Below are 27,160 nucleotides of genomic sequence, written 5' to 3'. Positions count from 1 at the left end.
ATGTGTTCCCCATACTAAAGTGTTACCACAAAATTCCCAGTCAACACCTACGAAGCTAAAAAAAAAAAAAGCCGGAGTGATGCCCCCTGAGTGAGAGAGGGCCTTTCACTGTGATGAGTATTTGTGGGTAAAGAAGAATAAAAGTGAATAGTGTCCTAACTCCAGGCCCAATCTCACTCTAATAACTCATGAAGAGCAGCTTCAAATAAAGCTGGTCCTCTCCCATTCCCACATACCAAGCGCCTTTGCTCCTGCTTGCAAAGAGAGTCTCCTTTATCTCCTATTTTTTGCTTGAGTGAACCGGCCTGGGCCCTTTTGTTTTTCCATAGATTGCTGCTCTTTGTTCCCTCAAGTTTTTTCTCCCTCACTCACTCACTCCCTCTCTCCCTCTCTCTCTCTCTCTCTCTCTCTCTCTCTCTCTCTCTCTCTCTCTCTCTCTCTTTTCCCTTTAGAAAAAAAGCCCAGCTGAACTGAAGCGGAAGCCTGAGAGGACATTAGCCTCAGTGGCTAACTCAAGCCCTCTTCATACATGGCCAAATAGAGAAATAAAGGCAATGAATAATATTTGTAAAGACCACTCATCTTTTTTTCCCGGAAAATCAGGCTATTAGTGGATTTCTCTGTGAGAATTGACAGTAAAAAAAAGCATAATATAGAATACAATTTAACTATTATTTTTACATCAATAGAGATGTTTTGGGTGGAAGTGTAAACTACAATGTCCAGCGTCCAGTTGATTTCTCCCACTTTTTTCTCCCTCCTTTTTTCTCTAGGCCCACGACTTGAATAATGCCCGTTTTATTTGTTGGACAACTTACAGCTCCAAGGCTGGGCGATTAGCATGAGAATGCTCAGTGTTACCCAGTGCTGACAAAGCCGGGCCCCCTCCAGGGCCCCCTCACTGATGGACACTCACTCGTAAACTGAAAGAATGCTTACCATTGTCTGACCCAAAAGCTCCCCAAACCCCCCAACCTTCCCTTCTACCCACCCAGTAGCAGTCATCTCTCTCTCTCTCTCTCTCTCTCTCTCTCTCTCTCTCTCTCTCTCAGACTGATGACAACTCAAGCCCCAGTGACGACGGACCCAGGCTTCAGCTTATCAACAGACTAAATAGAGCTTTTGCTAAGGGCTTGATGTTAAAGTTTGTCACACCCAGCGCCGTTTTGGTTGAAGGTAGAGCTCAATTGTTATTGGAGCGTGTGTTATATCGAGAGAGGGGGGGCAAATGTTTCAGAGCTATATTTCAGGCACAGTCCCTTGTTCCATGGTTAGTTCTGATCTCTTACTTAATATTTTTGTCTTGTTTCTAGTCCAAACATCTAAAAATTCTTAAAACAAGAAATATTTACTAAACAAGCAAAAGTAATTGTCTTGTTTTGGGGAAAAATAACTCAAAATGAAGAGAGTTTTGCTTAAAATAAGATAAATAATATATCTTAAAACAACATTATTTTTCTTACCCCACTGGCAGATTATTTAGCTTATTTTAAGCAAAAACTCTCTCAATCTTTAGTTATTTTTTCCCAAAACAAGACAACAATTTGTACTCGTCTGGTATTTCTTAATGTAAGAATTTTTTGACATTTTGACTAGAAACAAGACAAAAATACTAAGTAAGAAAAAAGTTTTTTCAGTGTAAGCTATGCATGACTTAATTAGAGATGTCATTATATATTAATTAAGAATAATCAGAATGCTTACGGTAAGTAGGCGGAGCCTCCCTGCAACTTGGAGCCTTCCCAAAAGCAGTCCAGAGGAGTCACGATCATGCAGGGGAAAAGCTTGTCTATCATCTGGGAGAAATAGCATATCATATTTCATAAGGGAGATTTCATGGCACAGACAAAATAGCAAGTTAATGTAAATACGCATTATAATAGCTGTCTAAAGCACTAAGAAATAAGAAAATTATCCTAGCATACAATAACATGCTTATAACAATATAACAAATGTTCTAATGATGTTATAACAATATAACAAATGTTCTAATGATGTTATAATATAACAAATGTTCTAATAATGTTATAACAATATTTAAAAAACATGCTTATAACAATATAACAAATGTTCTAATAATGTTATAACAATATAACAAATGTTATAATGATGTTATAACAATATAACAAATGTTCTAATGATGTTATAACAATATAACAAATGTTCTAATGATGTTATAACAATATTTAAAAAACATGCTTATAACAATATAACAAATGTTCTAATGATGTTATAACAATATAACAAATGTTCTAATGATGTTATAACAATATTTAAAAAACATGCTTATAACAATATAACAAATGTTCTAATAATGTTATAACAATATAACAAATGTTCTAATGATGTTATAACAATATAACAAATGTTCTAATAATGTTATAACAATATAACAAATGTTATAATAATGTTATAACAATATAACAAATGTTCTAATGATGTTATAACAATATAAAAAATGTTATAATAATGTTATAACAATATTTAAAAAAAACATGCTTACCCTCTCAATCATGACATTTTCAATAATTGGGACTCCAGATTTGAAGCAAAGTTTATTAAGATCCCAGGATCTGTTGGAAGAAATCACACAAGCACATATTTTAAGACCGGCCCTTGTGTTTGTAAGTGTTTGAAATTCCCTGTAGTCCTTCTGGGGGTTTGTACTCACTTTCCATAAAGAGACACTTGAACTTTGCTGGCTGACAAAGCAGCCTCCAGGTGGAGCAGCAAAGCCTCCTGGGTAAGAATATTGGTTCCTTCCTGTTTGGGTGTCTGTATGAGCATCTGTGAGGTGAACACGGACTCCTCTCCCTGCTTCTCTTTTGTGTAGCGTAGCTCCTTGCTCACCCGACTGCCAGCTGAAATCAGAGCAACAAGGTTTGTTATGTTCAAACGTTCAGAAAGGAGACACCTTTAAAGTCGTGAGGGTTTTATTCCTTTTGACTGTATGGATAAAAACAATCCAGAGGAGCAATATAGTTCTATCTTAATGGTCACACTGCAAAAAATGCTTACATTAAGAAACATTTACTAGACAAGCATACGTTTATGTGTTGTTTTGGGGGAAAATAACTCAAAATGAAGAGAGTTTTTGCTTAAAATAAGATAAATAATCTGCCAGTGGGGTGAGAAGAATAATCTTAATTCAAACAGAACACAAGATTATTTTTCTTACCCCACTGGCAGATTATTTAGCTTATTTTAAGCAAAAACTCTCTTAATTTTGAGTTATTTTCCCCCAAAACAACACATAAACGTATGCTTGTCTAGTAAATGTTTTTTAATGTAAGAATTTTTTGATATTTAGACTTAAAACAAGACGAAAATACTAAGTAAGAAAAGCATTTTTTGCAGTGCAACACTTGTTTCAACAAAAAAACAACCATGCTCCTCAGTGAGAGGTTAATGCCATAATTAAACCCAAATTAAACACACTACAGTTCTCGTTCCCTTGTGTACTCTCCAACTAACCCCAGAAAACAGATGTGCGGATCACATTTGTGTCTCTAGCACACGAAAGAGTGAAAGTGCTCCTTATGACATGGCCTACAATTTCACACAAGGCTAACAAACAGGCTTTTGCACAAAATCCCTCATAAATTCTCCAATGCGGTTGGCTAAAAACTGACAGAAACGCTGTCACGGGATAATCTTGCAACCACTGGTTTAATTATTGGCTTGCTCTACACTGCCTAACACAGACTGTGGTTCCTGATAGGAAGATCTCTGAGGACTTTAGGTCTTTCTTGATCTGCAGGTCAAAATGCCCGGATCCAAGATGTGAACAGTAAATGGAAGGAGGGAGGCAGAAAGTTCATGTGGTATGTTGAGTCGAAATGAAAAGCATCAAAGGGTACAGAAGAAACTCCAGAGTCCAGCCTCCTAATTAACGGAGGCGGTGGTAAAAAGAGGACGCGGGGTATCTGCCGCCATGCCAAATGCACATGAAACACACCGGCCCAGATCAGAGCCTGCCCATCTGCCCCTCCGCTTCCCAATACATGATGACAAGCCTGCAGTGGCCGGCGGAGCCCACACACACACTTTACCTCCCCAGCACATTTTGCTGTCTGCCTCTGTTAATTGAGATAGGGAGTGGAAGAGAAAGAGACATAGAAGAGAGAAGGAGAAGAGAGAGAGAGAGAGAGAGAGAGAGAGAGAGAGAGAGAGAGAGAGAGAGAGAGAGAGAGTGTGTGTGTGTGTGGGTGTGTTGTGTGGGTGGGTGGGTGTGTGTGAGAGAGAGAGAGATTCTGATTTAATTCTATATTAAAATTAGCTTGATTTTCTTATCATAAATCTTTATTTATTTTACTATTCATATTTTTGTTATTTTTATTATTAATTTATTTTACTCTGAATTTTGTGTTGTTTTTATTATTAATTTATTTTATTATTAACTTATTTTATTATTAATATTTTGTTAAGTTTTTTATGATCAGTTGTTACAAATCACTTTATGTTGTCTTAATGCTTTGGCAATGCAAAATGTATGTTTTTGTCATGCCAATAAAGCTTCTTGAATTGAATTGAATTGAATTGAGAGAGAGAGAGAGAGAGAGAGAGAGAGAGAGAGAGAGAGAGTATGTGTGTGCGTGTGTGAGAGAGAGAGTGCGTTAGAGTGTGTGTGTGTGTGTGTGTGTGTGTGTGTATGTGTGTGTTTGTGTGTGTGTGTGAGAGAGAGAGAGGGCGTTAGAGTGTGTGTGTGTGTGTGTGTGTGTGTGTGTGTGTGTGTGTGTGTGTGTGTGTGTGTGTGTGTGTGTGTGTGTGTGTGATTGTGTGTGATTGTGAGTGTGTGTGAGAGAGAGCGAGAGAGAGAGAGAGAGAGAGAGAGAGAGAGAGAGGGAGAGAGAGAGAGAGAGAGAGAGAGAGAGAGAGAGAGAGAGAGAGAGAGAGAGTATGTGTGTGCGTGTGTGAGAGAGAGAGTGCGTTAGAGTGTGTGTGTGTGTGTGTGTGTGTGTGTGTGTGTGTGTGTGTGTGTGTGTGTGTGTGTGTGTGTGTGTGTGTGTGTGAGAGAGAGAGGGCGTTAGAGTGTGTGTGTGTGTGTGTGTGTGTGTGTGTGTGTGTGTGTGTGTGTGTGTGTGTGTGTGTGTGATTGTGAGTGTGTGTGAGAGAGAGCGAGAGAGAGAGAGAGAGAGAGAGAGAGAGAGAGAGAGAGAGAGAGAGAGAGAGAATTGAATTTGAAAACACCTTTATTACAAATGATTTCCACAGAAAAACATTAAAAACTACTATTTAAAAAAATTACACAAATTGAGTAAAATAAAGATTATCATCTACAACAGAGCACAATGCCCCTCCATAACACCAAACATCCTCAAACATTGCAACACATGAAATAGCTTTATAAAAACTAAAATCAATTAGCAATCTTGATCTAACCATGGCACCGAAAATGGACACAAGATTAAAATCCTGATTTTGTTCAATTTTATCTTTCCTACTCATGTATATTGCCATTTTACTTTTGCCCAACACAAAATTTAACAATTGAAACTCTCTCTGACGTGTCTTTGTATATTTAACACCAAAAATAAAAGTATGCATTGAAAATTCTTCATCAAAAAACCTAAACAAATTTTGTAAAACCTCAAATAAAGGTTTAAGTCTATTACAATGCATAAAAACATGAAAAACAGTCTCCCTCTGTGAGCAAAAAGGGCATTCATGGCTTACATTAGGATTCAACACAGATATAAAAGCATTTACAGCAACAATACAATGTAAAATCCTCCACTGCAAATCTCCAATTTTTTTAACTAATGGTGGCTTGTAAAATGTTCTCCAATTTGGCTTAACAACATCATCCAAACCCAAAACATTTCGCCAAGGTGTATCAATTTTCCCATATAGTGCTTTTTCGTTCAAACATTTCACACATGACTTGTACAATTTCTTTCCATTTACTTTTTCAAAGTCCATGTCCATTAATTTTTCTGATTCAAGAAAAACTCCACCATCCTCCTCTAAATTAGGTGAAATCATCAACTTTGGAAAAACATCTTTATCATTGGGAGTAATTTCTCCCAGACAATATTTTCGGAGGAGATCGGTCTCTTCTACTGTAAGAAGAGTCTGTAACTTTTGTAGTAGTTTTTCAATCATTCGATCAGATCTAAATCCCATCTGTATTGTCACTGCATTCACCTTAATAAAATCTGGTCCTGCCAGACTTATTAGTTGACGAAGAGTCACCACTCTAGCCTTTATAAAGGCTTCAGTCAATGAAACTGATGCATTTGTTATGTCCAGTCTTGCACCATAAATTAATGGCTCTTCCAGAAGCCAGTACAAGGATGTGGGATTGATTACCCTTTGGAGTTTAAAAAGACTCCATACTTTGAAAAGATTCCGATAAAAAATTGGAAATTTCTCCACATTTAAAATGTTTGGATCTGTTAAAAATAAGGATTTGTCCAGACTTAGATCTGCAGCAGTTTTTAAAATAGCACTTGCCACTGGTCTCCAACTTACAGACTCTGGGCCTGTCAGGAAACGTTGTACAAACTGTACTCGAAAGGTTGCTGTCCTGCTTTGTAAGTGCACAAGACCTTGTCCACCTTCATCCTTTGGTAGGTACAAGATGTTATGGACCACCCAGTGCATCTTATCCCAGAAGAAGTCTATCAACATCGCTTGGATCTTAGCAAGAAAACATAGTGGCGGGTCAACACATGTCAGCCGATGCCAAAGAGATGAGGCAACAAGATTATTAACAATAAGGGCTCGACCCCTATAAGACAAAATTTTCTTAATCCAATTCCATTTATCCAAGCGACCCTTTATTTTCTCAATCATTCCTTCCCAATTTTTTGATTGAAAAGACTCATCTCCCAAATAAACTCCCAAATACTTTAAACCGTCTTTTTTCCATATCAGACCATCAGGGAGTTTGGGGGTCACTGTTAGCCACTCACCCACCAAAACAGCTTCACTTTTTAACCAATTTACTTTTGCAGCTGATATCATTTCAAAATCTTCCAACGCTTTCATTAAAATATTCACATCATTTTCCTCTTTCACAATTACAATAACGTCATCAGCATAAGCTGATAAAACAAAAGTACTTTCACAGTTCTTCAGTGTAAGGCCTTTTAAAACCCGTCTTAATCTGTGCAAAAGTGGTTCTATTGCCAATGTGTAAAGGATACCTGATAAAGAACAACCTTGCCTTACTCCACGCTGAACTTTAAAAGGAACACACAAGCCACCATTAATTTTCAACATACTCTCAATATCATTATATAATAATTTAATATAACCTTTAAAAACTGAATTAAAACCAAAGGCATCTAAAGTTTTCCATAAATAATCATGCTCTACACGGTCAAATGCCTTTTCTTGATCAATGGAAATCAAGCCAAAATTTACACCACAAATCTTTGAAAAATCCATCAGATCTCTAATTAAAAAAATGTTATCAAATATAGATCTTCCAGGCACACAGTAGGATTGGTCAGGACTAATTATATCATCTAACACTTTCCCTAACCTAATCGCCAATACTTTAGACAGTATTTTATAGTCAGAACATAATAATGACACCGGTCTCCAATTTTTAATATCACTCAAATCTCCCTTCTTTGGGATAAGAGTAAGAACTGCTCTCCGACTACTCAGGGGTAAAGAACCACAAACTAAACTATCCCTTAGAACTGCAAGCAAATCTTCGCCTATAATACTCCAGTATGATTTATAAAATTCAAAAGGAATCCCATCTATACCTGGGACTTTCCCATTTTGCATACTCTGGAGGGCTTCATACAATTCTATTAAGGTAATAGTTTTACTAAGTTTTACATTGTCATTTTCAGAAATTTTTGGAAGATCTTCAAAGAAAACAGTCTCACCATCTTGATCTGTCCTATAATCAGAACTATAAAGATTTTTATAAAATGTTACTGCTCTTTTTCTAATTTCAACTGGGTCTGATAACAGAACCCCAGCTTCAGAGCGTAAATTCTGTATATACCGTCTTTGTCCATTCTTTTTTTCTAATCCGAAAAAAAACTTTGATGGAACATCCATCTGCTCCACATTCTGGAAACGTGATCTGACCAATGCCCCTTGTGCCTTTCTTTTATAAAAATCAGACAAAGCTGATCTTTTCATAATAAGAGAGTCTAAATGGTCTTGATTTCCTGTTTCTTGAATTAAAACTTGAATTCTTAAAATTTCATCTTCTAGCTTCTTTATAGACTGAGTTAAATTTTTTGTGACATTTAGAGTATATTGTTGACATAATTGCCTAATATTTACTTTCCCAATATCCCACCATTCTTGTAAAGAGGAAAATTGATCTTTTTGTTCTTTAAAAGACTCCCAAAAAAACTTAAAAACATCTTTAAACTGTAAATCAGACAACAATGTCACATTAAAATGCCAGTAAGAACTATTTAACTTAACAGAACTAATAAACATTCTACACACAACCATACCATGATCAGAGAAACCGACTGGAATAATTGAGCTATTTGTACAGAAACTAAGGTGATGTTTGAAGACATAAAATCTATCTAAACGTGCCATTGACAACAAATTGTCGCGAGCATGTGTCCATGTGTATTGTTTAACATCATGATTAAAATTTCTCCATACATCACAAAGCTCATTCGTTTCTATAATTTGTATCAATTTTCGACGTGAAGCCATATGTGGCTCTACATGATTTCGATCTATGTTTCTTTCAACACAATTAAAATCCCCTCCCAATACCAAAAACTCATTATCACACTTTTCTATTACTGTATTCAGTTTATCTAAAAACAACATTCTTTCTATCTGTGAGGTTGGTGCATATACACAAATAAAAGCAAAAACATGATCTTCAAATTCAGCTTTAATCTTCATACATCTACCTTTTACAATCTCCTCGACTGAAAAGGATGAGGGAGCAAAATTTTTGTTAAACAAAACTGCAACCCCCCCACTGATTGAAGTATTATGGCTCAGAAAAAGAAGACCTCCCCATTCCTTAGCCCATTCAATTGCATTTTTCCCATCACTATGTGTCTCCTGTAAAAACAGGACATCAATTTTATTCTGATTTAATACTTCATATATTTGTGCTCTCTTTCTGCAGTCTCTAGCCCCATTCACATTTAAAGATGCAATGCGAATGTCACTCATCATTAAAAAGGAAAAAGAAACTACACTACAGAGAGCAATACATGCAATTAGGGCATAACTAAACCATTTCATCATCATTAGTCAATTGGAGTTGAATTTTTGTGACAATTTTCTTTAAACGATATACTTCTTTATCTGAAAATCTACCCTCATTCATTGAACACCTAATATTTTCCAGAAGTCTTTTGAGATCTGGAAAATATTCATCAATTTTCACTCCTCTCATATTTTTGGTCACTTTCAAAAACTTTTTAATCTCATCCACTCCATATTCAAAACATGACCAACTAGATTGAGAGCAAACTGAGACATTTGAATCAGAGCACTCGCTCTCACTACTCTCATTATCCACCCTATTCTCTTCTTGGTTCTTTCTGGCCTGTTTCAAAACCACCCCCTTATCATTTTTTTTCCTCTTCAGGGGTGTTTTGAAAACAACCTGATCCATGTCCATTAACATGTTTTCATTTTGAATTACACTCTCTTGCAACTCAGATATAAAACATGTTTGCGTTGTTTCCAAAACCTCAACACCATCATTTCTATTGCAATCAACACTCTCTACAATGTCAGATATTTTGGCGTTTCTTTCATCAACTTCTACAGTTTGTCTTGTCTGGTCAGATTCAACATTTTCGTCTGGTGAAACTAACGTTGGACCATTAGAAGTCAGCGCATTAGAAGTACTGGCGACTTCTCCGTCTTCGTTTTGCGCTGTGTTATCTTTAACGCCATCATTCTGCTCACTGTGATGAGCGATGCTTTCTGGACACCCACGGATCAAGTGACCAGACTTGCCACAACCAAAACACCTCATCGTGTTTGTAGTAACAAAAACTGTGTAATCAAAATCATCCACCTTAAATTTAAAATTTAAGTCAAGATCAGTTCTATTTCCGTTCAGTATCATATACGTAAATCGTCTGAACGACACTACATGTTTCACCAACCCCAATTTACTCCCTATCGCGATCTTTTTTATGGGAGCAATCAATTTTCCAAAGCGTGACAACTCCTTAGTCAGCATCTCATCCTTAATAAAAGGGGGTACATTAGAAATTGTGACTTTTTTAGCAGGGGTAGAAAGAGGTAGTACCGGGGTAAATAAACCACGCAGGTTTATTCCCTTTCCAACCACTTCATTTGCTTTATCTACTGTACTCAAAAACAGCACAATTGAGTTGTTCATTTTAGACGCCGCTAAGACACATTCATGCCCCACCACATCACCAACCGCCACACTACACTCTTCCACACTCCCCGCAGCCACCACCTTCACTCCGTGGCGCCGCGTGAGTGAATCTAGATCATTAGCTCCATGAGTCGCCATGCCTCTCAGTACAAAGACTGATTTAGGCGCTCTAACTAGGCTTCTCTGTAAAATTTACACCAACATAAACCTTTTGCCCAAATAACAAATAACAAAAAAAAAGAAAAATAAGAAAAAGAAATAATCTTTTAAAGCCACAGCGGGCACGAAAAGACCACGCACTCACCACTCAATCAACTCAACAAACGCCCGCACATGCGCACAGAGAGAGAGAGAGAGAGAGAGAGAGAGAGAGAGAGAGAGAGAGAGAGAGAGAGAGAGAGAGAGAGAGAGAGAGAGAGAGGGAGAGAGAGAGAGAGAGAGAGAGAGAGAGGGAGAGAGAGAGAGAGAGGAGAGAGAGAGAGAGAGAGAGAGAGAGAGAGAGAGAGAGAGAGAGAGAGAGAGAGAGAGAGAGAGAGAGAGAGAGAGAGAGTAGTACTTGTGTTGTCAGGGTAGCCCGCAGCTTTGTAAGTGGCTTACAGCTGAATAGAAACAAAGAAATTGCACCACAAATATAAATTCCATGTGATTTGCCCTGAAGCTTACAACTTTAAGCATGCAAACATTCAACCTCCTGCTTCCATTCATGCAGCTATCTGACATGCAGGTCACACAAACACATTACTTCAAAAAATGTGGCGGCCTAAATCTGAAGGCTGTATCCATTTGCAAAACGCAAACACGCATTTGTGTCGATATACAGACAGCATGTTCATATTTAATGCATTCAGGCATCTGCAGGAATTGAGCTCCAATCCTTGGGCCTGTAATTACAGGGGCTCCTGAAGTAAATTATAGCTATTTGTGTCTGGTTCCTCCCATCTGGACCACCCAGCTAGAGGCCCGAGTGGGCCCCGCCGCTCAGCCACCCTCCAGATGGAGCTTTGCTCTGTTCTCTCGGCTCACTGCTGCTGTACACTTAAAGAGACAGGCACGCACATACTTTCACAGCCAGAAACACAACGCAAGGAGGGTGCAGAAAAAAACCTGATGCACAAGAGTGATCTGGGATATACATTTGAGATGAGCAGCTAGAACTGTCAAACACAAGACGCCTTCACTGCAAAAAACGCTTTTCTTACTTAGTATTTTTGTCTTGTTTCTAGTCTAAACATCAAAAAATTCTTAAAAGAAGAAGTATTTACTAGACAAGCAAAAGTAATTGTCTTGTTTTGGGGAAAATAACTCATAATTAAGAGAGTTTTTAATTAAAATAAGATAAATAATCTGCCAATGGGGTGAGAAAAATAATCTTAAAACATCATTATTTTGCTCACCCCACAGAAAAAAGGTACATTGCTGTCACTGGGGCGGTAACCTAAGGTACAAAACCAAAAAGGTACTAATATCGCACTCTTAAAGTACTAATATGAACGGTTTAGGTGGTGTGTAAGGTGCAAAGATGTACCTTTATCACTTTTGTACCTTAGGGCACCGCCCCAGTGACAGCACTGTACCTTTTTTTCTGAGAGTGCACTGGCAGATTAGTTCGCCTATTTTAAGCAAAAACTCTCTTAATTTTAAGTTATTTTCTCCCAAAACAAGACAATCATTTTCCTTGTGTAGTAAATATTTCTTAATATAAGAACTTTGCGAAATTTTGACTAGAAACATAAAAATACTAAGTAAGAAAAGCCTTTTTTTCAACGCAAGGAGGGTGGAGAAAAGAGCCGTGATGCACAAGAGTGATCTGGGATATCGATTTGAGATGAACAGCTAGAACTGTCAAACACAAGACGCCTTGGGGGGATTTTAAAGTATTAATCTTTGCTTTGAGCTGCTGGAACGGGGTAGAGAGGTCCATGGTTGTGAAAGCTTTTATGTAGATCAAAAAAATCAAAGTGACAGCAAAGTGAAGGCAGCATAAAGGTGTTGTGTGGTTTTGATCCAGCAATACTCCAATGCAGAACGTACACCCTTAAAAATAAAGGTGCCAGGAAGAACCAAAAATGGGTTTTCACAGTGATGCCACAGAAGAACCATTTTTGGTTCCCCAAAGAACCGTTTTGTGAAAGGTTATTTAAAGAGCCATTTGTTCTAACCATTTTATAGTCTAAAGTACCTTTTTATGCACTACAAAGAACCTTTCGTGCAATGGAAAGGTTCTTTAGATATTAAAGGTTCTTCAGAGACCATTCACCCTGCAAAACAACCATTTAAGAACCCTTATTTTTAAGAGTGTACACTTTTAGAAGAAGCCCATCCTTCATTTTTCACAGCCTTGGGGGTGACATTACCATCACAGGCCAATTATCAATGAGGAGGTCTGACCGATGTTAACAACATATCCAGAAAGGAAACAGCCTCAAAGTCTCACACATTAGATAGTTGTACAGCAGATACTCAATACTGTCGAACACATACAAAGCTGAGGCTCATGTACAGTCTGCACTAACTGGCTGAGACACAATGCTAGCAAGCTTGTCTTAAGGTTAGGGCTGCACGATTAAGACAAAAATCATAACTGTAGATTATTCCCCTGAAATTGTAATTGCGATTATAAATTACGATTATCACAATTTACATTGAATGAAGTTTTGAATCGCTTTATAACATAGTTTTAAGCGACTGCATGCCATATTGTTTTATAAAAGGAAACAAGCTGAAAACAGTCCATTGGTTTGGTTTCTTTAAATAAAAAAAAGTAAAATATGCATGGTATTATGTTATAGTAAAAATAACAATTAAACAAAGGGATATCATGTAGGAAGAAAAAACACATTAACTTACGATTGCATTACATTTTATTGATCGATTAGATAATTGAGACATCCGTAATTGTAATCACGATTACAAATTCGATTAATTGTGCAGCCCTACTCAAGGTCCCACCCAGGAGCAAACCAGTAAAATGAGCTGGTGTGAGGGCTTCCCTCCCACTGGGCAGTCTGGAAAGTGACATGTAATTAACTATGGAGAAGAAGGCCCTTGCACCCCAGCGTCACCCCGCCAGTGGACCCTGTCATCTCCAATCTCATTCATGTCCATCCTGGCTCGGCCTACACTGCAAAAAATGCTTTTCTTATTCCAGTATTTCTAGACCAAACATCTAAAAATTCTTAAAACAAGAAGTATTTACTAGACAAGCAAAAGTAATTGTCTTGTTTTGGGGGAAAAATACTCAAAATTAAGAGAGTTTTTGCTTAAAATAAGCAAATTACCATATTGATCCATAAAGGGGAGCAAGAATAGGAGGTTTAACTGAGGAAGTACAGCAGGTAAGCTAACTGGCATTCTGCTGTCAGGCTTAGAACAAATATATCAAACCAGACATCGTACTAAAGCAAGGCAAGGCAAGTTTATTTGTATAGCACATTAGCAATTTAAAGTGCTTTACATAGAAATTAATTCAAATAGTCGTAACATATGCATGAGAAAAAAAGAATACCATGTGGACGAATAAAAAATTAAAAACTAGCATAGTTAAAACAGTTGTAAAGATAATAATAATAAAAAAAAAATAATAAAAATAATAAAGTGAGCTGTATAAAATAAATCCATTAAAATTATATTAGATAATAGGCATCCTCTGTTCAATGAGTTTGAGAAACTACCATCAGGTCGCAGTGTTTTTTAAAAATCGGGGGAGAAAATCTTTTATGAATGAAATAAAAATGAAAAATAGTGTTTTTGTAGTGTCTACTGAGCGGGTCTCAGTGATGATTATATATATATATATATATATATATATATATATATATATATATATATATATATATATATATATATATATATATATATATATATATATATACAGTCTTATTGTTTATATGTTTATAGTCTTATGATGTTCGTTTGTGTTGCGATTACGCATGTGGAAAAAATTGCAAACTAAATTTCCCCAAGGTGACAATAAGCATTTGAATGTGGCGCAGAAGCAATACGCAGCCAGGTCTGAAACGGAGCGCTTTCTCCATTAGGACAGGCCACCTTCAAAGTGTTGTGGGCCAGATTAGAGGGATTAAGAGGCTTCTGAAAGGACTCACGCTGTTCTGGAGGAAGTCCCACAAGGAACAGAGCTGAAAGAGACATTTTTACCTGTTTTCACCACCCAAGTAAACCAAAGAGCACTGATACACAGCCGGGTGCCAGTGCGTGCCCACGCACACACACTCTCGCATACACACATTCATTCTCTCTTTCTGTTTTCTCATTTTCTCCCACACACATTAGTGTATGAAACCACCCAGAACAAAACAAGCCGGTCCAGCTCTTTCGCCTTGGTCCCGTCAAGCCCCCATAATGTCCATTCCAAGCTCTTTGTTTGATTTTTTTTTTCTTCCTCTTCTTTACAGACACATTATATAGACAAGAAGGATAGATTTGGCTCAAGCGCAAATCTTTTTCAACATTTCAGCTTCACTGCAACTCTTAATCACGAGGAGTCTCAATGGCTTGACCATGACTGAGAGAACCACCCCATTTCACCCCAATACAGTGGCAGATGGAGACTGGTCCACTTCTATGAGCGCTAACTCAAAGCCACCAAGAGACTCAATGCAGGTCTTTGTCAGCCTAATTTTCAGTCACGTTCAGTTGTTTCCCAACAAACAGTAAAAACATTAAGAGAGAAACTCACTTGTTTTTTTCTCAGCAGATAAAACAATGCTAAAGAGTGGGAGCTTTGTCTGTGTGAAATGCATACACTCTAAAAAATGCTGGGTTAAAAACAACCCAAGTTGGGTTAAACATGGACAAACCCAGAAATTGGGTTGTTTGAATGGGCCCATTCACTGGGTTCAACAACCCAATTTCTGGGTTTGTCCATTTTCAACCCAACTTGGGTTGTTTTTAACCCAGCACTTTTTTAGAGTGCACTTGCATGTCTTCCTGTGCATCCCTTTCACATATCGCTTATAAATATATAAAACGAATACACATCATACACTGTAACTCAGGTATAAATATCAAAAACAAATCACGATTGCTAAAACTATGCTTGAGCTAGCACCTATTCAGACCTGATACTTCTGTCAGCATTGACATAAATTTCCACCGGTTCTGGCATTTAGGTCCTCGCCATTTCCATATGTATAGCCTTCCCTGTACTAATTATGCTAATCAGCCCTAGTGTTGGCTGCTGTGAAAAATACCCACATTAGGCACTCCACTGGCTGCTAATGCAGCTTAATGTGTGGTTGAAACATACATTCATCCCGTGGTGAAAGGCAAAATTTTTCCACGTTGCTGGTTTCATTCAAACTGGAAATGAATTTATTGAGCCCAGAACCCATTTCTTTTCCACCACGTACCAAGAAAATGTTTTTTTTTTACCCTAACCAAAAGGACAAAGTGTTGAGGAGGACAAAAAGGAGACTTTTTTCCATGCAAAAAGTGACCAGTTTCTTTTTTTTTTTTTTTGGCATGGATCAAAGAGAATGACCCTCATTGGACTGAATGTAAGAAATACTGTCTGAATCAGGCAGCAAGAGGGGCAACTTCTTGGGTGTCTGGACTCCCCCTGCCTCCACTGGTGTTGTTCTAGTAACATTAGCTTAAGAATATAAACAGAAAGGTGTACCCTAGCACTTCTGTCATGGGAGTTAGACCTCGATGTGCCTCTCGACCTTAGATATGAAACGTGTTCTGCACAAACAACCTCTGGAACTGCATCATGTTCTTAACCACCCAACACTCTCAGAAGAAAAGGTTCTATCAGCGCTACGTACACTCGAAAACAATTCTGGGTAAAAAGCAACCCAGTGTTGGGTCAAATATGGACTAACCCCGCAATTGGGTTGCTTTAAGCAAATATTTAACCCAAGTTAAATATTTGCTTAAGTTAACCAAGTTATATTTAACCCATTGGAGTGTATTTGGAACCCCTAAGAGTTTCTATAGGCCTATAGAACCCTTTTTAAGTGCCAAAAGGTTTCTTTCTTGTCCTTACAGAACCTTTTTAGCATAAAAGGTTCTTTGGAGTTGAACTTTTATGCTACACTCTAAAAAATTCTGAGTAAAAAACAACCCAATGTTGGTTCAAATATGGACTAACCCAGCAGTTGGGTTGTTTTAAGCAAATTTTTCACCCAACCGTGGGATTAATACAACCCAATTACTGGGTTTAAACAACCCAATTGCTGGGTTAGTCCATATTTGACCCAACATTGGGTTAAAACAACCCAGCATTTTTTAGAGTGTAAAAGGTTCTATAATCACAAGAAAGAACTCTTTTGGCACTTAAAAAGGGTTCTATATAGAACCTTTTAGGGGTTCCAAATACGTAGCGCTGATAGAACCTTTTAAGGTTCTACACTCTAAAAAATGCTGGGTTGTTTTAACTCAATGTTGGATCAAATATGGACTAACCCAGCAATTGGGTTGTTTTCGTCCTGCGGTTGAGTTAAATATTTGCTTAAGACAACCCAATCGCTGGGTTAAAACAACCCAACTGCTGGGTTTGTCCATATTTGACCTAACATTGGGTTGTTTTTTACTCAGAATTTTTTTAGTGTATATAGAACCTTTTCTCAATGCCAAACAAACTGATTAGGTTGAGAGAATGAAAACCCTGGCTGAGTGAGTGAAGACCTAATTGGCAATGCTCTAATTTGGGGTAGAAAGTTGCTAAACTCTGAGAAGGGATGCATTGAGTTCGTATGGCTGTCCTTGAGTAATGGGGGCTGGCCTGTGTGGGGTGTGGGGTTGAAGTAAACATTTTCAACTGACCCAGGTTGACTCTGGCCTTGTTTGTACTTTCTACTGGTGAGGTCTAAGTCTCAGCAGTTAGAGTTTATTTATGTAGCTGGGGTGCTGTGGTTCTCCATTCACCTCCAATAATGCCTCATAGAGCTTTCTTTCTCTTGAATCCAGCACCAGGACTGGAAGACTGTGTGTTTTCTAATGAATTATTGCATTTACCTCACATTTCTTTCTTTTTTTGTTTAGATAACTGCTCTTAACACTGACCGGTCCACATGTGTCTGTGTAAATTCTGGGTTCAGTCTACCTGAAGGTCATTCATGCAATGTGTATATGTTCTTTATTCCTCTCTTCTGCTGCCTGTTGGCTTTGTAAAACTCAAGCGGGCCTGCTACCCAGATATCCCTGCACACATCGGACTAATGTTTGGACAGCTTGTCTGTGTGTACACGTCTGTCAAGTGCACCGAAATCGTGTCAAAACGGATGAGAAAAATTAAGTTACGGCTGTATATGAGAACATAAAGATGTCCGTCTGTTTGAAAAAGTTTGCCGTTTGTTTAGCCCGATACACATTTTTGCAATGACCGTTAAATGCCAACAATCCTTTAGGGAGGCCAGCATTACTCAAGCATATAATCACATATCAAAGTCTGCTTTTTTCGCCCCACAGTGATAGTCAGCTTTCCTCATCCTTCACTCAAAACTCAATCAGATATTAAAATCCGCACAATTAAAGCAAGATGTGCCACTTCTCACTTTGGTGTCAGAAACCAGCTTCTTTGAAAACACAACTTTCTCAATCGCTCTTTTAATTCTCCAAACGAATTCCCCTCTGCAATCCGACACTGCACATAGGAAGCAAACATGAAATCCAGAGTAATTTAAGGCTGTAGATTCTGGACCTGTTTCTTCTCTCACCAGCCCCCGAAACCGTCACCCTACATTTCATTTTATCGCCTCTTTCTCACGCCTCACACGGCAAACCAAATCAAGCTTTCCCTGAGAATTAACCGATGATTTAAAAGGATAGCTCCCCCCAAAAAACCTTTATGACAAACAACACGAAATAACATATTCTGAAGAATGTCATTCATTGTAGGTACAAACAGAACATGCTTCAAAAATACAGCAGAAAGAAAGTCTTACACAAACAAGTCGCTTTAAGAATTAAACTACACTTAACAAATCATCATTCTTGGTCTAGAATGCCAAAACTTGGTCACAGAGAGATAACAGTCCTGCCAAACCATACACAGTGAGATATGAACTGTCCAGGTCTGTTAGATCTCTCTACATTCTGACTTCAGTGGCTCAAATGTTTTTATGGTTTTATGTCTAAACCTGATGACTAAACTGTAGGTTCATTTTTATAAGACACCTCAACACAAGGTTGCTGCTTTTTGCACATCATTTGATGGAAGGCGGAAGCAATTACGGGTGGTCCGGGTGGTCCGGGAGGACACTTGGTGGCCTGTGTGTCATTTGGGTGGGGGTTAAAGCAGGGGTGAAAGAGGGACAGTCACCGCCTCAGGGCTAAGTAACGAGGAGCTATATTCTCCAAAATGCACAGCTGGGCAAGTGTGAGATCCACAGGCCCTTTACTATTCTTTATAGCTCCCCCACACACAACATTTTGTGGATAAAATGTGTGCAACATTTAAAATATAACTGAGCTATCCTTAAAAATGAGGATCATTTTGTGATCAAATGTTTTGGCTTGGCAAAGCCCTCTTGATATATGCAACTATTTAGCAGTCGCTAACAGCACCAGAACCCTTTTTAAATTCAATTCCCAATCACAAGACCTATTATAAAACTCTTTTGTTTGTCCATGTGACTTTTTATGTGTATGTGTGCAGAAGTGAATGTGTGTGCCTGTGTGTGAGAACTAACCTCTCCTTGTTACCATACCACTTACTCCCCATTCAGCCCAGAGCAGCTTTGTCAATGGGCTATTGGGGGAAACAACACAGGCAGAAACTTTAGAAACACAGGCACTGCCTCTTAAAGGCACAGCGTTCCTTTTCAGCACTTTGGCGTTGCACTCCAGGAGCCCCATGCTTTATGCCTGCTTTACATTAAAACACAAATTTCACTGCCAACATCTGACAACTCCCTTTGCTTTAAACGCCATCTAACGTTCCCACCAGAGAGCATTAGTTCATATATCGCGGCATTTACAGTTCTGCCTATTTCAAAACTATTTATAAACTTGTTTGAAAGCATGATATTGTTAAAAAGGGGGGATAAAGTATATATATATATATATATATATATATATATAAATGGTCCCTCCTTTTGGTAAGGAAACCTACACTGAATAAAAAAATAATTCAGGTCCCAATTCAAAACATTTCTAGTGACTGATCACATCTAAATTTGAATTTCTGTGAATTGATGCAATTTAATTCACTTTGGCCAACTAAAAAAAATTAATGTTTTCAAGTGCGGCCTGATGTTTTTTTTTACAGTGTATGCTGAGCTAACATAAGCACGTTTTATTTTCCAAGTAAAACCACAAATGTAGAAAATAACCCCTCCCCTTGTGCGTGTGCATGTTGTGTGTGTGAGTGTGAAACAGGTGGGTAAACTTCAGCTGTATTCACTTTTTTCGGTAAAGGGGGGTGCCTTTATTGTTGAATGGAATCCAAGAATAGTGAAGGACCACACAGCGAGCAAGAGGGGGAGGGTCAGCTCCTCAAAGATGGCTAACGATTCACACACAGCCCATCTGTGCAGGGGATCAGCAGTGTGGCGAAAGCCTAGGGGGCTTAGAAGGAATTTGGCAGTGTGAAAACCAAATAAAGCTGCCTGAAAATGCACAGATAAGTGAGGTGCACAGAAAGGACGTCAAACGGGAAAGAGGAGAAAAAGAAAAACATTAAGCGCAGCACCCACCGCAAACAATATAGGCTGATGGGGAGAGAACAAGAGAAGGCTTGCATGCGCTAGGAAAAAGAATGCAATGTGTGCGTGACAGGAGATATGGCATTCCTGAAGCCACGGTCTACGTCCGCTCAAAGATCCCCAGACTTCATATCAGAAGCCCACACAAGGTCTGGGTCTACATCGCCTGACAGCGGCACCACAATCACATTTTCACATCAGTGAAGCGTAGTTTAAGGGTTAGTTCACCCAAAAATGAAATTTATGTCATTAACTCCTCTCCCTAATGTAGCTCCACACCCGTAAGACCTCCGTTCATCTTCACACACAGTTTAAGATATTTTATAATTAGTCCGAGAGCGTATGCAAGTGTATGCACACTATACTGTCCATGTCCAGAAAGGGAATAAAAACATCATCACAGTAGTCCATATGAGACATCAGTGGGTTAATTAGAGTCTCTTGAAGCATCCAAAATACATTTGGGTCCAAAAATAACAAAAACTACGACTTTATTCAGCATTGTCTTCTCTTCCTGGTTTGTTTTCAATCCTCAAATAAAGATTCAAACGGTAATGATTCAGCGAATTGATTCATGATTCGGATTGCATGTCAAACGAACAATGCTGAATAAAGTCATAGTTTTTGTTATTTTTTTCAGTAAAATGTATTTTCGACGCTTCAAGAGACTCTAATTAACCCACTGATGTCTCATATGGACTACTTTGATGATGTTTTTATTCCCTTTCTGGACATGGACAGTATAGTGTGCATACACTTGCATACGCTCTCGGACTAAATATAAAATATCTTAAACTGTGTGTGAAGATGAACGGAGGTCTTACGGGTGTGGAACGACATTAGGGCGAGAAGTTAATGACATATTTAATTTTTGGCTGAACTAACCCTTTAAGCCAAAGCAAAGATAGTAAAATTGTTTGGGAGAGAGATCTGAAATTGAGTTGCACTTTGTAAAGCAAGGATCTATGCAAAGTGAGAATATATCCTCAGCGATCAGCCCCCCCAAAAAACCACCCACACAGCGAAACATGAAAGCATGGACTCACCTTCCACCCAGAGTTTCTCAATGTCCGTTTCAATGGCAGCGACCCGCAAACCAACAGACAGGGCTCCGAACACAAGCAGCCCGATGAAAAGGACTTTTCCACAGTGTCGCTGGATGTGACAGCCCAGAGAAAAGAGAAAAGCCTGGAACCTCGCCCGAATCCACAGCGGTGCTTTCTGTCCCACAGCTTTCCCCTGAGACACAAGAGAGGAACACTTATTCACATGTACAGCGATGTTATTTCAGATCAGTTGTAACACACGGTGCCCTGCCAGGATAGCGAAGTGTCCTGACAACATACAAATCAATATTTAGAAGAGGGGTTATGTTGTAGGACATTTCTAAACGAGACAATGCAAAGGACGTTTGACTACAAAAACAAAGCAAACATGTGAAAAACTTCAACATTTAGTTTGAATATCAGTGTGACAATATCAAAACTGAGTTCTCATTAATCCAGCCTAACCTGTAGAAAACACTACAATCTCATCATTTCATGTCTTACTCTAAAACCCAGCTGAAAAAGACATACTATTAAATGCATTATAGTATAATTATATTGTACTAAAAAGATACTCAAGTACATTTTTAATGCATTTAATAGTACAGATTTTTCACCTGGGAGCTGGAGAACTTCACAGGCCTGTAAAATGTTGTTAGTTTATCGTTAGTTAAGTTTTAAAACGCGTTGTTCTCAAGTTTAGTGTTCCCTAAACATCTCACAGGCCTGAGGTTTCTCATCTGCTCTGGATTCAGTGCTCATCTTTTTGTTTATCAATGTTTTACAGTTATATTTACGCTTCTTAAATTCTTTAACCTTAAAGGTAGAATGGTAGAGCATAACTAAAAGCTGTCAAACATATTTCTATAAAATATAAGTGTTTCAAAATGCGTCTGTTGAAGCGTGCGACAAAGAAAGAGATCTTCTAAGGCTTATTAAATAATCCAAAAACATTTAATGTTACATTTAAAAAAGATTCAATGCGTCCAGGCTTTGCAACATCCTCACAAGTGTCCTGTAATCGGAAGAATAACTGGACATGTTTTGGTTTCACTCATGGGAGTTTTGACACATAGCCAAGCGTTCATGCGCTTCACTGATGCTTTGTCAGATCAAACTTAATCAGTGAATTTTCCCAGCAGGACGCGCGCATTGTCAAACAAACACGCTATACTGTATCTAGACCAACCGGACTGAACACTAGCGATCAGTTAAACGCGAAAAAGACCCAAAAGAGGAGCTAAATGAATGGAGACTGGGCTCTCATTCATAGAAGTCGCTGTCCGCACTCATTCTTTCATATTTAGGGTCGTTTACTCTCCCTCTTTCCACTAAATTAGGCTTGGAGATGTACGTCGCCTGTTGATCATTTCGTCCCACTATCTTAAAAAAAGAAGGGTAAATCCCTTAAACACTTCCAAAACTACGCTAAAAAGAAGTCTTTAAAAGTTCCCTGGCTCACTTAGGCTGTTATCACGGGCATGAAGAACAACAACGACGCGGTGTGTGTGTGTTTGTGCGTATATTCCAGCGTTTGTCACCTTAGAAATCTGCTTTAACGCAAAAGCGGCGTGGCAGTAACCGGGTCTCCGGTGGTCTGAGTTCACGGGAGGCGGAGAGCGTGTGTAACTCGGGGGTAAATCTCCAAAAACACCGCCGGCCGGTCCCGGGTCTCTGGGATCCGAGGCCATAGTCCAAACGGGAGGCAGAAGAAGCGCTGAAGAAAGTTAAAGGCAAACGCGGCGCGTTGGGAACAGACGATAATAGTAATAATCCAAGATTCGCGACACGCGCATCCACCGGGTTCAACTTTAAGAAATATTCTCTAGTCTTTCCTTGCGCCAAAGTCTTCCAACTCCATCCCAACATTATGTGCTCGAATCCGTATATATTCCTCGGTCTTCATTCGTCCAGCTATAGCGCGTAACGCGGGTAAAAGCAGAAGAAAGTCGTGAGCGGATTGCGCCAGTCTACCTCTGATCCTGTTGCAGTAACATTTGGAGAGGTAGCCCCTTTGCAAACCCTGAAAAGGGTGGTTGGATGGAAAAGTGCTCTGGTTCTCATTGGCCGAGGAAGAGGCAAATTACTTTGCAAACATCTCCTATTATTAGCTGCTAAGCAACAGCTCTCCAAAGTGGAGAGAGAGGGAGACCACCCAGGCAGGCCTCGCATCAGCGCCGGGAGGGGGAAGTGCTCTTTCACTGCATTCCCAATCGCCTCAGCTCGTATTTTAACACGCTATCACACAGGCCATCTATTGATACTACACACACACATTTCTTTTATACTGACAGTCGGATGCAGAGCGAGACTTTACAAATTAATCTGCTCTGGCATCGTGCATACTTGCATGCAAATTTAATCAAACCGATAAAGTAGTGAAAATTAGTTAATCAAATAGGGTATAACATTAATTATACAATAAACGCAACAACAGTAAAAAAGAAGAACACACACAAAAAATTCTGGGTAATAAACAACCCAATGTTGGGTCAAATGTGGACTAACCCAGCATTTGGTTTGCTTTAACCCAGCAATTGGGTTGTCTTAAGCAAATATTTAACCCAACCGCAGGGTCAAAACAACCCAATTGGTGAGTTAGTCCACATTTGACCCAACATTGGGTTAAAACAACTGGGTTGTCTTAAGCAAATATTTAACCCAACCGCAGGGTTAAAACAACCCAATTGGTGAGTTAGTCCACATTTGACCCAACATTGGGTTAAAACAACCCAGAATTTTTTTAATGCACAATGCATTGTTTCTGTGTAAAATATCTCAGTTGTAAATGTATGTTTTGCTGATTTTAAACCAAGCAATCGATGTCAGAATTACAATACGGTATCACACCGGCCATATTGATACCACACACACACACACACACACACACACACACACACACACACACACACACACACACACACACACACACACACACACACACACACACACACACACACACACACACACACACACACACACACACACACACACACACACACACACACACACACACACAAACATTTATTTTATACTGACAGTCGGATGCAGAGCGAGACTTTACAAATTAATCTGCTCTTGCATTGTGCGTCCTTGCATGCAAATTTAATCAAACCAATAAAGTAGTGAACATTAGTTAATCAAATGGTGTAATACAAACGCAACGATAAATAGACATTAATAAAGATTAACAAAATGCATTGATTCTGTGTAAAAATATCTCACTTATGTTGCTGATGTCAAACAAAGCAATCAATGTCGAAAGAAACGCACATATTGTGTGTGATGACACTCAGGACTTGACTCTGTTTCATTTGTCGTAATTTTTGCTTTTCTTTAATTACATTTAAAACGCCCACAAAAAAATAAGCAATGCACATTGTGACCACTTTGACTATATTTAGGACAGCAAATTCTGTCATGTATCTACCATTAATACATGATCTACACACAGAAAAATGGCTGCAACAGCTTGTCAGTACCCTTAAAGGATATCTTGTACTCCTAAAAGGGGCATATTAGTACAAATGCGTATTATTACTATGAACCTTTTTGCGGTTAAAAAAAGGTACAAATATGTCCTTTTTAGGGTACTGGCAAGCTGTTGTACCCCTAAAGGTACCATTTTGACACCTTTTTTCTCTGTGTGTAAGACCTTAGATATGCATAATGGCAGGGTCAATCCATTCCAATGCTGTTTAAACATTGGTTCAATTATATGATTATGGATCATTCATCCAACTAAATCATTCAATTCATTCAATGCACAGATTTGGTGAACATGCAAACTTAAAATATACAGACACAGAGATTTCAAACGTGTGGTTGATAAGAAGTTGCATAGAGTTTAAGGGCCCTTGCTTTTGTGCAAACTATAATCAGCGTATGAGCAATCCGTTCCACCTGTCATTTAATGATTATTTAGGCCTAACGGTTGTAGGGAAGATATTACTTCAAACACAGAATTGTATTTTTTTTTCTATAAAGACATAATGGAAAGCACAAGGGCATGCATGCGTGTGTATTATGGCAACACTGTGCGCATTTCTTGAAATTGTTTAATTTGATGAGGGTAAGGGCAGCTGGGAATGGGAGCTAATGTGGAATCTGAGGAATTGCTCCATGCGGTAGGGGCCCCTTTAAGCCTAACAAACTGAGGGAGGTCCGGGCCGAGGTCTAGAGGCCTTGGATAAATAAACTGGGAGATGACCATGCGCTGTCCAGAAATCTGCCATCACACAGCCCCGAAACATAAACGGCCACAGCCCGTCCCTGCTTGAGTAAAGGTAAGCTCCAAAAGAACGAAGCACGGCTATCAAACGACAGCTGAGAGGCTCCGCAGGCGAAGGCGTGTTTATTTTCCCCAAAAGCTTCAGGGCTGAATTTATTTATCTTATGAAGGCATCGGCACCACGAACGAATTGCTTTGAAACTAGCAGACAAGTAGGTTCTAAAGTTAGTTGACGCCTGTAAGCATCATTACCGTCATGTGCGTGTATATAAATGTTAAAACACTGTGGTATCAAATGTTCTAATAAGTTTAAGTTTTGTTATATTGTAATATTTTGTTCTATTTTCTTTATTATTACCATTAATTATTATTATGTGCTATTATTTATGTTATTCGCTTTGGCAATATTGTATTTTTACATTCATGCCAATAAAGCAATCTTGAATTGAATATTACACACATACATGTATACATATATATGTCGATATTATGTGTGTATATTATATGTTATAATATTGTTCATTACATATGTGACCCTGGAGCTCTTCAGCAGTCGTGCATCTCACGGGTATATCTGTGACAATAGCCAACAATATATATCGTAAGGGTCAAAATTATCAATTTTTCTTTTATGCCAAAAATCATTGATATTAGGATCATGCTCCATGAAGATATTTTGTAAATGTCCATACCGTAAAAATATATACAAAATTTATTATTAGTAGTAATATGCATTGCTAAGGACTTCATTTGGACAGCTTTAAAGGAGATGTTCTCAATATTTGGAATATTTGCACCCTCAGATTCCAGATTTTCAAATAGTTGCATCTCCAAATATCGTCTTATCCTGACGAACCATACTTCACGAGTTCACACTTACATATCATTTATAGAGAGTAGAGGGCTTCAAGCTTCGAGTACCCCCTGTATGTAAGTAATTTGGAACTAAAAAGAGCAAAATGTGGAGAAGGGGTGGTGGAGGGATGCTGATAAACTGTCAACAAAATGGAGGTAAGAAAGCTGCGTATATATACACCTCTTTTATTGATTAGCTGAGTACTCTCCACCTGTGTCAATTATCTGAACGAGCTCCTCCCGAACCTTGTTAAATAAAAACATCATATCAGTGGAAAGCTTATTTATTCAGATTTTTTGATGTATACATCTCAATAAAAAAAAAGGACCCTTATGACTGGTTTTGTGGTCCAAGGTCACATATAGAGTATATATAGAGCGAGAGGGAGAAAGACCTCAATGAGAACACTATAATCCACATTTTCTAAGCATGAACCTAATATTTAGGGGAAAAAAACATGTTTTGTAAGTGACAATTATCATATTTCAAAACCAGGAACTTGACTAATTTAGAAAATGACCCCAACTGAAGAAAAAAAAACCTCCATTAATATTATATTTCACATATGTTAAAGCATTTATATTTGACTAAATGTTTCTGCCTCAGCCATTCACATGAAATCAGCAATGTGCAATTTTTCCACCACACAACGACAGATACTAGAAACCTGTGCCATTGTGCTCTGGGAATATCCTGAAAGAAAGGAAGTCAAAATTTGTATTCAAATTGGCAGCGGCCGACTGTTTTGATGTGGATAAAAGCATGGGGAGACACTAGCCTCCAGCTAACATTCAGGACTTGTTTGGCCAATGTTTACAAAGCTTAAAATATTCTTAGCCCCCAAAGTGCTTTGTGACACACTGATGTGTACATGTTGGCATTGTGAGGGTCCGTCAGTCTCAAAAGGAAAAGACCCGCCACCCACAGCCACAGATAAGATTAATTATGATAATGTATTTCTTTGCCCTTTGTCGTCGTAATGAATAGCTCGCTTAAAAAACTTTTTTTCAGCCGTCTTTGTTTGTGGCCCTTTAACAG

The 27,160-nt window shown here is 38.5% G+C and overlaps 1 protein-coding gene across 1 annotated transcript in view; it reads right to left on the bottom strand.

The window, feature by feature from the left end:
* Window positions 1-23,162, bottom strand: part of ptch2 (patched 2) — a 46,589-nt gene extending 23,427 nt beyond the window's left edge. The window contains exons 1-5 of the mRNA XM_067453486.1: window positions 22,577-23,162; window positions 21,036-21,228; window positions 2,672-2,861; window positions 2,504-2,573; window positions 1,705-1,796 (exon numbers count right to left, since the gene is read on the bottom strand). Of these exons, the coding sequence (XP_067309587.1) occupies window positions 1,705-1,796; window positions 2,504-2,573; window positions 2,672-2,861; window positions 21,036-21,228; window positions 22,577-22,726 (695 nt within the window). The 5' untranslated portion in view covers window positions 22,727-23,162. The remainder of the gene's footprint in view (window positions 1-1,704; window positions 1,797-2,503; window positions 2,574-2,671; window positions 2,862-21,035; window positions 21,229-22,576) is intronic.
* Window positions 23,163-27,160: the final 3,998 nt, after the last annotated feature.

Source organism: Pseudorasbora parva, chromosome 9 (assembly GCF_024679245.1).
Source record: "Pseudorasbora parva isolate DD20220531a chromosome 9, ASM2467924v1, whole genome shotgun sequence".
In the NCBI taxonomy this organism is placed as follows: domain Eukaryota; kingdom Metazoa; phylum Chordata; class Actinopteri; order Cypriniformes; family Gobionidae; genus Pseudorasbora; species Pseudorasbora parva.
The sequence above is the reverse complement of the archived record's forward strand: the minus strand, read 5'-3'. Positions and strand labels throughout refer to the sequence as shown.